General features: G+C 47.0%; 1 protein-coding gene across 2 annotated transcripts in view; it reads left to right on the forward strand.

Annotated features, from left to right (window-relative positions):
- LOC118369185 (phosphofurin acidic cluster sorting protein 1-like) overlaps nt 1-12,000 on the forward strand; it is a 118,086-nt gene that overhangs the window by 49,327 nt on the left and 56,759 nt on the right. For both annotated transcript variants that reach the window (XM_052497437.1, XM_052497438.1), the window contains exons 2-4: nt 8,718-8,805; nt 9,322-9,411; nt 9,751-9,876. In XM_052497437.1, coding sequence (XP_052353397.1) covers nt 8,718-8,805; nt 9,322-9,411; nt 9,751-9,876 — 304 coding nt within the window. The remainder of the gene's footprint in view (nt 1-8,717; nt 8,806-9,321; nt 9,412-9,750; nt 9,877-12,000) is intronic.

Raw genomic sequence — 12,000 nt, forward strand, 5'->3', positions numbered from 1 at the left:
TGTCATGTGTTGTGTCCCTACAGGACAACACTACACTGGGTTATACTGACGTTGCTACTGTATTAAATATGTCATGTGTTGTGTCCCTACAGGACAACACTACACTGGGTTATACTGACGTTGCTACTGTATTAAATATGTCATGTGTTGTATCCCTACAGGACAACACTACACTGGGTTATACTGACGTTGCTACTGTATTAAATATGTCATGTGTTGTGTCCCTACAGGACAACACTACACTGGGTTATACTGACGTTGCTACTGTATTAAATATGTCATGTGTTGTGTCCCTACAGGACAACACTACACTGGGTTATACTGACGTTGCTACTGTATTAAATATGTCATGTGTTGTGTCCCTACAGGACAACACTACACTGGGTTAAACTGACGTTGCTACTGTATTAAATATGTCATGTGTTGTGTCCCTACAGGACAACACTACACTGGGTTAAACTGACGTTGCTACTGTATTAAATATGGCATGTGTTGTGTCCCTACAGGACAACACTACACTGGGTTATACTGACGTTGCTACTGTATTAAATATGTCATGTGTTGTGTCCCTACAGGACAACACTACACTGGGTTATACTGACGTTGCTACTGTATTAAATATGTCATGTGTTGTGTCCCTACTGGACAACACTACACTGGGTTATACTGACGTTGCTACTGTATTAAATATGTCATGTGTTGTGTCCCTACAGGACAACACTACACTGGGTTATACTGACGTTGCTACTGTATTAAATATGTCATGTGTTGTGTCCCTACAGGACAACACTACACTGGGTTATACTGACGTTGCTACTGTATTAAATATGTCATGTGTTGTATCCCTACAGGACAACACCACACTGGGTTAAACTGACGTTGCTACTGTATTAAATATGTCATGTGTTGTGTCCCTACAGGACAACACTACACTGGGTTATACTGACGTTGCTACTGTATTAAATATGTCATGTGTTGTGTCCCTGCAGGACAACACTACACTGGGTTATACTGACGTTGCTACTGTATTAAATATGTCATGTGTTGTGTCCCTACAGGACAACACTACACTGGGTTAAACTGACGTTGCTACTGTATTAAATATGTCATGTGTTGTGTCCCTACAGGACAACACTACACTGGGTTATACTGACGTTGCTACTGTATTAAATATGTCATGTGTTGTGTCCCTACAGGACAACACTACACTGGGTTATACTGACGTTGCTACTGTATTAAATATGTCATGTGTTGTGTCCCTACAGGACAACACTACACTGGGTTATACTGACGTTGCTACTGTATTAAATATGTCATGTGTTGTATCCCTACAGGACAACACTACACTGGGTTATACTGACGTTGCTACTGTATTAAATATGTCATGTGTTGTATCCCTACAGGACAACACTACACTGGGTTATACTGACGTTGCTACTGTATTAAATATGTCATGTGTTGTGTCCCTACAGGACAACACTACACTGGGTTATACTGACGTTGCTACTGTATTAAATATGTCATGTGTTGTATCCCTACAGGACAACACTACACTGGGTTATACTGACGTTGCTACTGTATTAAATATGTCATGTGTTGTGTCCCTACAGGACAACACTACACTGGGTTATACTGACGTTGCTACTGTATTAAATATGTCATGTGTTGTATCCCTACAGGACAACACTACACTGGGTTATACTGACGTTGCTACTGTATTAAATAGGGGATTTGTAATAGATGTTACAGCGTGTCTTCCCAACAACAACAACAACAGCAGACATTTTCATCTCCACAGTGGTTTTCCCTTGATTACATGCAGTCGTTAGACTTTAACAGTTCTATTTTAAAATTGTTGTCAGTTTCCCTTCAAAATGGCTCAGAACCTGGGCCATATTTAATGTTGTTTACTGTCCTCCTCCCTCCTCTCGTTCCATGGCTGTCACCTCACACCCATTGAAGAAGTCTTTCTGTGCAGAGTTTGTGTGTGAAAGGATGGTGGTGGCTGGGACTGATAGCTTGAATCCTGACATGGTGCCCTTTTCATTTTTCAAATCCCCCAAGAGGCTTATGGGTAGGCTCTACCCCCTTTTGGACTCCACACTGAACGAACCAGGCAACGGTACACCAATCCCCCAGCACACGGCCAGGGTCAGAGGTCTGAAGGAGGGTTAGTGGGTTTGAAGCCCGGACTGTAAGAATTCAACCGTGTGCTTGTCTTTCCCCCTGACTGTTGAAGACAATAGGTGTTCGGATGTGTTCCAACGGTACCATATTACCTATATATGAAGGACAGACAAAGAGAGGAGGGGGGCTTTCTGAAGGTCAGGCAGAATGATTGAGAACATGCACAGGAGGGAAGGTATGTGTGTGTCTTGTATGAAACAGATGACACAGCAAGGTCATGTTCCATGCTAGTCTCTGTTACCAAGGGAACCGTATTGCACTTGCCCCTGAAAGCCACAATCAGGAATTTAAACCTCCTCTAATAGCCGTGTGTGTGTGTGTGTGTGTGTGTGTGTGTGTGTGTGTGTGTGTGTGTGTGTAATTTCACAGTTTCATCCATATTCATTCCTCTCTCTACTAAAGCCGTGAAGGAGAATTAATCTGACGGCTTTGTATTGTTCACAAGCCTCATCTCACTCCGGCACTGTTTCAAATGGATCTGTGCTTCATACGACAAAATAGAGGATTTATGTTGTTGCAGACAGATGCCTAAGACTTTAGAATACATATCAGTGAGAGAAGAGATTAGATTTATTTAGATGTACATTTAGATTAATTTTAGCATTAATTTAGCTGTACATTTAGAATGAATTTAGTGTTAATTTAGCTGTCCATTTAGCTGTATAAAACACGGGTATTTTCTGTAGTATTTCAACAGGCAGGTGGCTAAAACTCATGGCACTCGCATGCACACACACACACACACACACACGGAGAGTAACATTTATGAGAACAGGGATCCTTTGTGTTTTACAAGACAGTCTGACCCTAGTGTCAGGAGACAGGGAGGGGAGCGAGAAAGAGCGAGAGAGGCAGATGGAGAGAGAGAACCCAGAGATTGAGAGCAAGAGCGAGATGGAGAGGGGGAGAAGGGGAGTGAGAGAGAGAGAGGGGGGTTGATAGTTGGGGTATGCTATCAGAGAGTGATGTCTCTAAGGTAGAAGCCTCCTATACAGACAGACAGTCGATGAGAGAGGCAGACAGTCTCACGCTTGGAGAGAGCAGGAGAGAGCTGTCGTAGTAAAGATTAGGCATACAGGGCAGGGCCTGTATTCACAAAGCGTCTCAGAGTAGGACCGCCGATCTAGGATCAGTTATCGTTTTAAATCATAATTAGTATTATTATATGGACAGAGGGGGACCTGATCCGAGATCAGCACTCCTACTCTGAGACACTGTGAATATGGGCCTCCATACTAGAGACTTTATTATGAATTTGGCTCATGGCTGTGGACTGTCTGTAATTCAAATTGACATGGTGGAGGTTTTTTAGTATGCTCACTTTGTAATTTCATGGACATTTTTGATGATACTCCATGTGGTTAGAGCGTTGGGCCAGAAACCGAAAGGTTGCTAGATCGAATCCCAAAGCTGACAATCTGTCGTTCTGCCCCTGAACAAGGCAGACTGTCATTGAAAATAAGAATATGTTCCTAATTGACTTGCCTAGTTAAATAAAGATAGAATAGAAATGTTTGGTCATAGTTCATCATGAATATTAACAGGAAGTAAGTAGGATGTCCTTGATAAACTACCTTGTAGTTCATCCTCAATTTATTTAATAAAGGTTAAATGAATCAATAGAATGATGTAATAGCACACTGATCATCAACCCTCAGACAGTCTGGTGTTTTAATGTTCTGCATGTCTTTCTTCTGGAACCATACCTCAACTTCCTGTCCATATCAATATTCTAACTGTCCTCAACTTCCTGTCCATATCAGTATTCTAACTGTCCTCAACTTCCTGTCCATATCAGTATTCTAACTGTCCTCAACTTCCTGTCCATATCAGTATTCTAACTGTCCTCAACCTCCTGTCCATATCAGTATTCTAACTGTCCTCAACTTCCTGTCCATGGCAGCATTCTAACTGTCCTAAACTTCCTGTCCATATCAGTATTCTAACTGTCCTCAACTTCCTGTCCATATCCGTATTCTAACTCTCCTCAACTTCCTGTCCATATCAGTATTCTAACTGTCCTCAACTTCCTGTCCATATCAGTATTCTAACTGTCCTCAACGTCCTGTCCATATCAGTATTCTAACTGTCCTCAACTTCCTGTCCATATCCGTATTCTAACTGTCCTCAACCTCCTGTCCATGGCAGCATTCTAACTGTCCTCAATCCCAACCCCGTGTTTCTATGACCAGTCCCAAATCCATCCATACTCCCCACCTCATATCCCCCATCCCCTACTCCCGATCCCCTCCTCCCTGCTTCCTATCCCCACTCCCTTCTCCGTATACCCTATCCCCTATCCTCTGTCTATCCTCTAGTCCCTAACCCTTATTCCCTTCTCCCTACTCCCTATCCCCTACTCCCTATCCTCTATCTACCCCATACACCCTACTCCCTATCCTCTATCTACTCCCTACACCCTACCCTTTACTCCCTTCTCCCTACTCCCTATCCCCTACTCCCTATCCTCTATCTACCCCATACACCCTACTCGCTACCCCTTACTCCCTATCCCCTATCATCTATCTACTCCCTACATCCTCCCCTTACTCCCTATTCCCTATCCTCTGTTTACTCTCTACCCCCTACTCCCTTCCCCCTACACCCTACTCCATATCCCTTACCTCCTATCCCCTACTCCCTATCCCCTACCCCCTACTCCATACATCCTACTTCCATCACCCTAGTTGTACTAGATCTGAATGGTTGGAATCATTTCCACCTATCAGAGGACAGATTGTAGCTTGTATTACCATGTACTTATCCAGTCCTAATTATAGCTGGCTTATATTTATCTGACTGACCCTTTCAAACCTACACAAAGTGACTAAGGGTTGGGGTATGGCTCCACTAACTGGTTCTTTGGACAATCATTACCCTGCTGTGTCCAGGCCACAATATCCCTGATGTCTATCTGCCTGTCTCTGTCTGTTTTTGTCCCTGTCAGTCTCTTTATGTCTGTCTGCCTGTCTCTGTCTGTCTGCCTCTGTCTCTGTCTGTCTGCCTCTGTCTCTGTCTTTCTGCCTGTCTCTGTCTGTCTGTCTCTGTCTGTTTTTGTCCCTGTCAGTCTCTTTATGTCTGCCTGTCTCTGTCTGTCTGCCTCTGTCTCTGTCTGTCTCTTTCTGTCTGTCTGCCTGTCTCTTTCTGTCTGTCTGCCTGTCTCTGTCTGTCTGTTTGCCTGTCTCTGTCTGTCTGTCTGTCTGTCTCTTTCTGTCTGTGCCTGTCTGTCTGCCTGTCTCTGTATCTCTGTCTCTGTCTGTCTCTTTCTGGCTTTGCCTGTCTCTGTTTGTCTGCCTGTCTCTGTATGTCTGTCTGCCTGTCTCTGTATGTCTGTCTGCCTGTCTCTGTATGTCTGTCTGTCTGTCTGTCTGTCTGTCTGTCTGTCTGTCTGTCTGTCTGTCTGTCTGTCTGTCTGTCTGTCCGTCCGTCCGTCCGTCCTCTCCTCTCTCTTTCCATCTCTCTGTCCTGGCAAATGTTTGGTTTACGTTATGCCTCTGTGGCCCCAGAGGTAAATAATTCAACACACTGACCTTCTGGTTGGACTGTTCTGTTGTTGGGAGGAGGAGGGGTGGGGTTTGCAGCCAGGTGAGGCAAGGGGGCTGAGGGTAAGATGGGAGGGGAGGGGGCTGGGTGTGTGGGGAGGGTGAGGACTGAGTGTGAGTAGGGAGGGATGAGGGTGAGGGTGAGTGGGGAGGGTGAGGACTGAGTGTGAGTAGGGAGGGGTGAGGACTGAGTGTGAGTGGGGAGGGTGAGGGCTGAGTGTGAGTGGGGAGGGATGAGGGTGAGTGGGAGGTGAGGACTGAGTGTGAGTGGGGAGGGTGAGTAGGGAGGACTGAGTGTGAGTGGGGAGGGTGAGGACTGGCAGGGAGGGTGAGGACAGAGTGTGAGTGGGGAGGGTGAGTAGGGAGGACTGAGTGTGAGTGGGGAGGGTGAGGACTGAGTGGGGGTGAGTAGGGAGGACTGAGTGTGAGGGGAGGGTGAGGACAGAGTGTGAGTGGGGAGGGTGAGTAGGGAGGACTGAGTGTGAGTGGGGAGGGTGAGGACTGAGTGTGAGTAGGGAGGGGTGACGGTGGGGAGGGTGAGGACTGAGTGTGAGTGGGGATGGTGAGGACTGAGTGTGAGTGGGGAGGGTGAGGACTGAGTGTGAGTGGGGAGGGTGAGTAGGGAGGACTGAGTGTGAGTGGGGAGGGTGAGGACTGAGTGGGGAGGGTGAGGACTGAGTGTGAGTGGGGAGGACTTAGTGTGAGTGGGGAGGGTGAGTAGGGAGGACTAAGTGTGAGTGGGGAGGGTGAGTAGGGAGGACGGAGTGTGAGTGGGGAGGGTGAGTAGGGAGGACTGAGTGTGAGTGGGGAGGGTGAGTAGGGAGGACGGAGTGTGAGTGGGGAGGGTGAGTAGGGAGGACTGAGTGTGAGTGGGGAGTGTGAGTGGGGAGGGTGAGTAGGGAGGACGGAGTGTGAGTGGGGAGGGTGAGTAGGGAGGACGGAGTGTGAGTGGGGAGGGTGAGTAGGGAGGACTGAGTGTGAGTGGGGAGGGTGAGGACTGAGTGTGAGTAGGGAGGACGGAGTGTGAGTGGGGAGTGTGAGTGGGGAGGGTGAGTAGGGAGGACGGAGTGTGAGTGGGGAGTGTGAGTGGGGAGGGTGAGTAGGGAGGACTGAGTGTGAGTGGGGAGGGTGAGTAGGGAGGACGGAGTGTGAGTGGGGAGGGTGAGTAGGGAGGACTGAGTGTGAGTGGGGAGGGTGAGTAGGGAGGACGGAGTGTGAGTGGGGAGGACTGAGTGTGAGTAGGGAGGGATGAGGGTGAGTGGGGAGGGTGAGGACTGAGTGTGAGTAGGGATGACAGTGAGTGGGGAGGGTGAGGACTGAGTGTGAGTGGGGAAGGGTGAGGACTGAGTGGGGAGGGTGAGGACTGAGTGTGAGTGGGGAAGGGTGAGGACTGAGTGGGGAGGGTGAGGACTGAGCGGGGAGGGTGAGGACTGAGTGTGAGTGGGGAAGGGTGAGGACTGAGTGGGGAGGGTGAGGACTGAGTGTGAGTGGGGAAGGGTGAGGACTGAGTGGGGAGGGTGAGCGGGGAGGGTGAGGACTCAATGTGAGTGGGGAGGGTGAGGGTGAGTAGGTAGGGATGACAGTGAGTGGGGAGGGTGAGGACTGAGTGTGAGTAGGGAGGGATGAGGGTGAGTGGGGAGGGTGAGGACTGAGTGTGAGTAGGTAGGGATGACAGTGAGTGGGGAGGGTGAGGACTGAGTGTGAGTGGGGAAGGGTGAGGACTGAGTGGGGAGGGTGAGGACTCAGTGTGAGTGGGGAGGGTGAGGGTGAGTAGGTAGGGATGACAGTGAGTGGGGAGGGTGAGGACTGAGTGTGAGTAGGGAGGGCTGAGGGGGAGTGGGTGAGGTCTAGCCTCCATTTACAGTCTTTCCTGTAATATTTTGGAAACAATAAGGCCGGTATTGTCAGACATGCTGTCGTTGTGACGGGTTTGTTTGGCGGGTTTCTGGAAGCATCCTGATCAGCTGCAGTGCGTGTCTTTGAGGTGTTGACTTACCTTTCTGAGTTTTTGTTCAGCTGTGTCTTTAATAGCAATTGTAAAAGCTAATGAAAGGTCCCTTCCTTCTCTGTAAAAATGGAGTAGTCAGTGACAGTGTGTCCTATACCATAATGGTACATCTGATGTGATGTGATGGGGTTTTCTGTCAGTGACAGTGTGTCCTATACCATAATGGTACATCTGACGTGATGTGATGGGGTTTTCTGTCAGTGACAGTGTGTCCTATACCATAATGGTACATCTGACGTGATGTGATGGGGTTTTCTGTCAGTGACAGTGTGTCCTATACCATAATGGTACATCTGATGTGATGTGATGGGGTTTTCTGTCAGTGACAGTGTGTCCTATACCATAATGGTACATCTGATGTGATGTGATGGGGTTTTCTGTCAGTGACAGTGTGTCCTATACCATAATGATACATCTGATGTGATGTGATGGGGTTTTCTGTCAGTGACAGTGTGTCCTATACCATAATGGTACATCTGATGTGATGTGATGGGGTTTTCTGTCAGTGACAGTGTGTCCTATACCATAATGGTACATCTGACGTGATGTGATGGGGTTTTCTGTCAGTGACAGTGTGTCCTATACCATAATGATACATCTGATGTGATGTGATGGGGTTTTCTGTCAGTGACAGTGTGTCCTATACCATAATGATACATCTGATGTGATGTGATGGGGTTTTCTGTCAGTGACAGTGTGTCCTATACCATAATGGTACATCTGACGTGATGTGATGGGGTTTTCTGTCAGTGACAGTGTGTCCTATACCATAATGGTACATCTGATGTGATGTGATGGGGTTTTCTGTCAGTGACAGTGTGTTCTGTACCATGGAATAACCTAGAATGTTGTTTGTACCTGTGTCTCCCTCCTGTCTTCTCGGGGACGTGTTCGGTACCATATTGTTTAAGTGGTTAATCTAACGTTCCTATAATGTTGTTTGTACATGTTTCTCAGTGTTTCCTTCCTGTGTTCTCCAGGCTGTTCAACCTGACGCTGAAGAAGCTGATCATGTTGAAGGAGCTTGATAAAGACCTCACCTCCGTGGTCATCGCTGTCAAACTACAAGTACTGCTCAGACCTCTCTTTCTCTCTCTCTCTCTCTCTCTCTCTCTCTCTCTCTCTCTCTCTCTCTCTCTCTCTCTCCCTCTCTCTCTCTCTCTCTCTCTCTCTCTCTCTCTCTACCTCTCTCTCTCTCTCTCTCTCTCTCTCTCCCTACCTCTTCTCCTCGTCTGTCTATTCAATGCCCAGCATCTCTCAATTCCTCCTCTCTGTCACTACTCTCTTGTTCTCTTCTCATTCTCACTGCTCCCTTCTTTTCTCCCTCTCTGTTTCCCCATGTCCTCCTCCATCCCTCTTCCCTCTGTATGGGGTCGTTGAATGCTGATTGTTTAGAGTTATCTGTGGTACGTCAATGATTATCCTCAACCAGATCTCTCCTTCCTCCCTCCCTCTCTCTTCTATCTCTCTTCCGGTCTTCACCCCCCTCTTCTCTCCTTCCTTCCTCCCTCTCTCTTCTATCTCTCTTCCGGTCTTCCTCCTCCCCTCTTCTCTCCTTCCTCCTTGCCTCCTTCTCTTTCCCAGGGTTCTAAGAGGATCCTGAGGTCCAATGAGATATTGTTGTCTTCCGCGGGGCTGACTGAGACAGATCTTCAGCTCACCTTCTCTCTACAGGTAGGTATACTACAGCTGGTTGATTAGAAACGGCAGAGGGGAATGGAGTCGATTCATAACTACGTTTTTCAACCCAGGGTTTTGTTTCCTGATCGGGTCATTTGTAACTACATGGGCATTGGGGTTAGTATAGTAGGTGGAACGGGGTCTTCCCATTGGAAGTTGGCGCGCAGCGCTTCATGAATGTAGGTTTAGAAAGAGGTTATGTGATCCTGATCCGTCATATCCTGGAGTCAGAGACGGGTCAGAGAACAGGAATGTTACGCCGCACTCAATAATCCCTCCCTCCCATCCTAATTATGCAGGCTGACCTGTGTGTGTGTGTGTGTTCCCCCACAGTACCCCCACTTCCTGAAGAGAGATGCCAACCAACTCCAGATCATGCTCCAGCGACGTAAACGTTATAAGAACCGAACCATCCTGGGCTACAAGACCCTGGCTCTGGGACTCATCAACATGGCTGAGGTAGGAACCCTTACATAACCTCTATTCAACCTTCACTTAATCTCTATTCAACCTCTATTCAACCTTTATTCAATCTTCATTTAAGGTCTATTCAACCTTTAGTCAACCTCTAATCAAAATGTAGCTAACAGTGTATTTAAACTAGCCTCTAGCAAACCCTCTATTCAACTTTTATCCAACCTTCATGTAAACAGTGACATGTTTATCTAACCTTCAGTAAACCTCCATGTAACTACAACACTGTCACCTTGTCACCTACCTGTAACCACAACACTGTCACCTCCTGTAACTACAACACTGTCACCTCCTGTAACTACAACACTGTCACCTCCTGTAACTACAACACTGTCACCTCCCTGTAACTACAACACTGTCACCTCCCTGTAACTACAACACTGTCACCTTGTCACCTCCCTGTAACTACAACACTGTCACCTCCCTGTAACCACAACACTGTCACCTCCCTGTAACTACAACACTGTCACCTCCCTGTAACTACAACACTGTCACCTCCCTGTAACTACAACACTGTCACCTCCCTGTAACTACAACACTGTCACCTCCCTGTAACTACAACACTGTCACCTCCCTGTAACTACAACACTGTCACCTCCCTGTAACTACAACACTGTCACCTCCCTGTAACCACAACGCTGTCACCTCCCTGTAACTACAACACTGTCACCTTGTCACCTTCCTGTAACTACAACACTGTCACCTCCCTGTAACTACAACACTGTCACCTCCCTGTAACTACAACACTGTCACCTTGTCACCTTCCTGTAACTACAACACTGTCACCTCCCTGTAACTACAACACTGTCAACTCCCTGTAACTACAACACTGTCACCTCCCTGTAACCACAACACTGTCACTTCCCTGTAACTACAACACTGTCACCTCCCTGTAACTACAACACTGTCACCTTGTCACCTCCCTGTAACTACAACAGTGTCATCTCCCTGTAACTACAACACTGTCATCTCCCTGTAACTACAACACTGTCATCTCCCTGTAACTACAACACTGTCACCTCCCTGTAACTACAACACTGTCACCTCCCTGTAACTACAACACTGTCACCTTGTCACCTCCCTGTAACTACAACACTGTCACCTCCCTGTAACCACAACGCTGTCACCTCCCTGTAACTACAACACTGTCACCTCCCTGTAACTACAACACTGTCATCTCCCTGTAACTACAACACTGTCATCTCCCTGTAACTACAACACTGTCACCTCCCTGTAACTACAACACTGTCACCTCCCTGTAACTACAACACTGTCGCCTCCCTGTAACTACAACACTGTTTCAGTGTTATTTCAGTGTGTTTGAATGTTGACAATGTTGACAAACAGCTGCATGTTGTGTGTCTCCTGTCTGTCTCCTGTCTACACACACAGCCAGGAGACACACAGCATGCAGCTGTTTGTCAAGATTCAAACACACTGAAATAACACTGAAACAGTGGGACCTGTGGGAACTTGGGACCATACTGCAGAGAGAGAGACCATCAAACACAGGATGCTGACTAGACAGATGCTCTGAGAATCAGTCCAGTGAAACAACCTTCTGATATGTTTTCATCTCTTTTTATCGCCTCTTTCAACATCTCTCTTTCTACTCTATCCTCCTCTTTTATCCCCATCTCTCTTTCTACTCTATCCTCCTCTTTAATCCCCATCTCTCTTTCTACTCTATCCTCCTCTTTAATCCCCATCTCTCTTTCTACTCTATCCTCCTCTTTTATCCCCATCTCTCTTTCTACTCTATCCTCCTCTTTAATCCCCATCTCTCTTTCTACTCTATCCTCCTCTTTAATCCCATCTCTCTTTCTACTCTATCCTCCTCTTTAATCCCCATCTCTCTTTCTACTCTATCCTCCTCTTTAATCCCATCTCTCTTTCTACTCTATCCTCCTCTTTAATCCCCATCTCTCTTTCTACTCTATCCTCCTCTTTAATCCCCATCTCTCTTTCTACTCTATCCTCCTCTTTTATCCCCATCTCTTTCTACTCTACTCTATCATCTATTTTATCCCATCTCTTTTCTACTCTATCCTTCTCTTTAATCCATCTCTTTCTACTCTATCCTCCTCTTTAATCCCTATCTCTCTTTCT

Source organism: Oncorhynchus keta, chromosome 35 (genome assembly GCF_023373465.1).
Source record: "Oncorhynchus keta strain PuntledgeMale-10-30-2019 chromosome 35, Oket_V2, whole genome shotgun sequence".
Classification (NCBI taxonomy): Eukaryota; Metazoa; Chordata; class Actinopteri; order Salmoniformes; family Salmonidae; genus Oncorhynchus; species Oncorhynchus keta.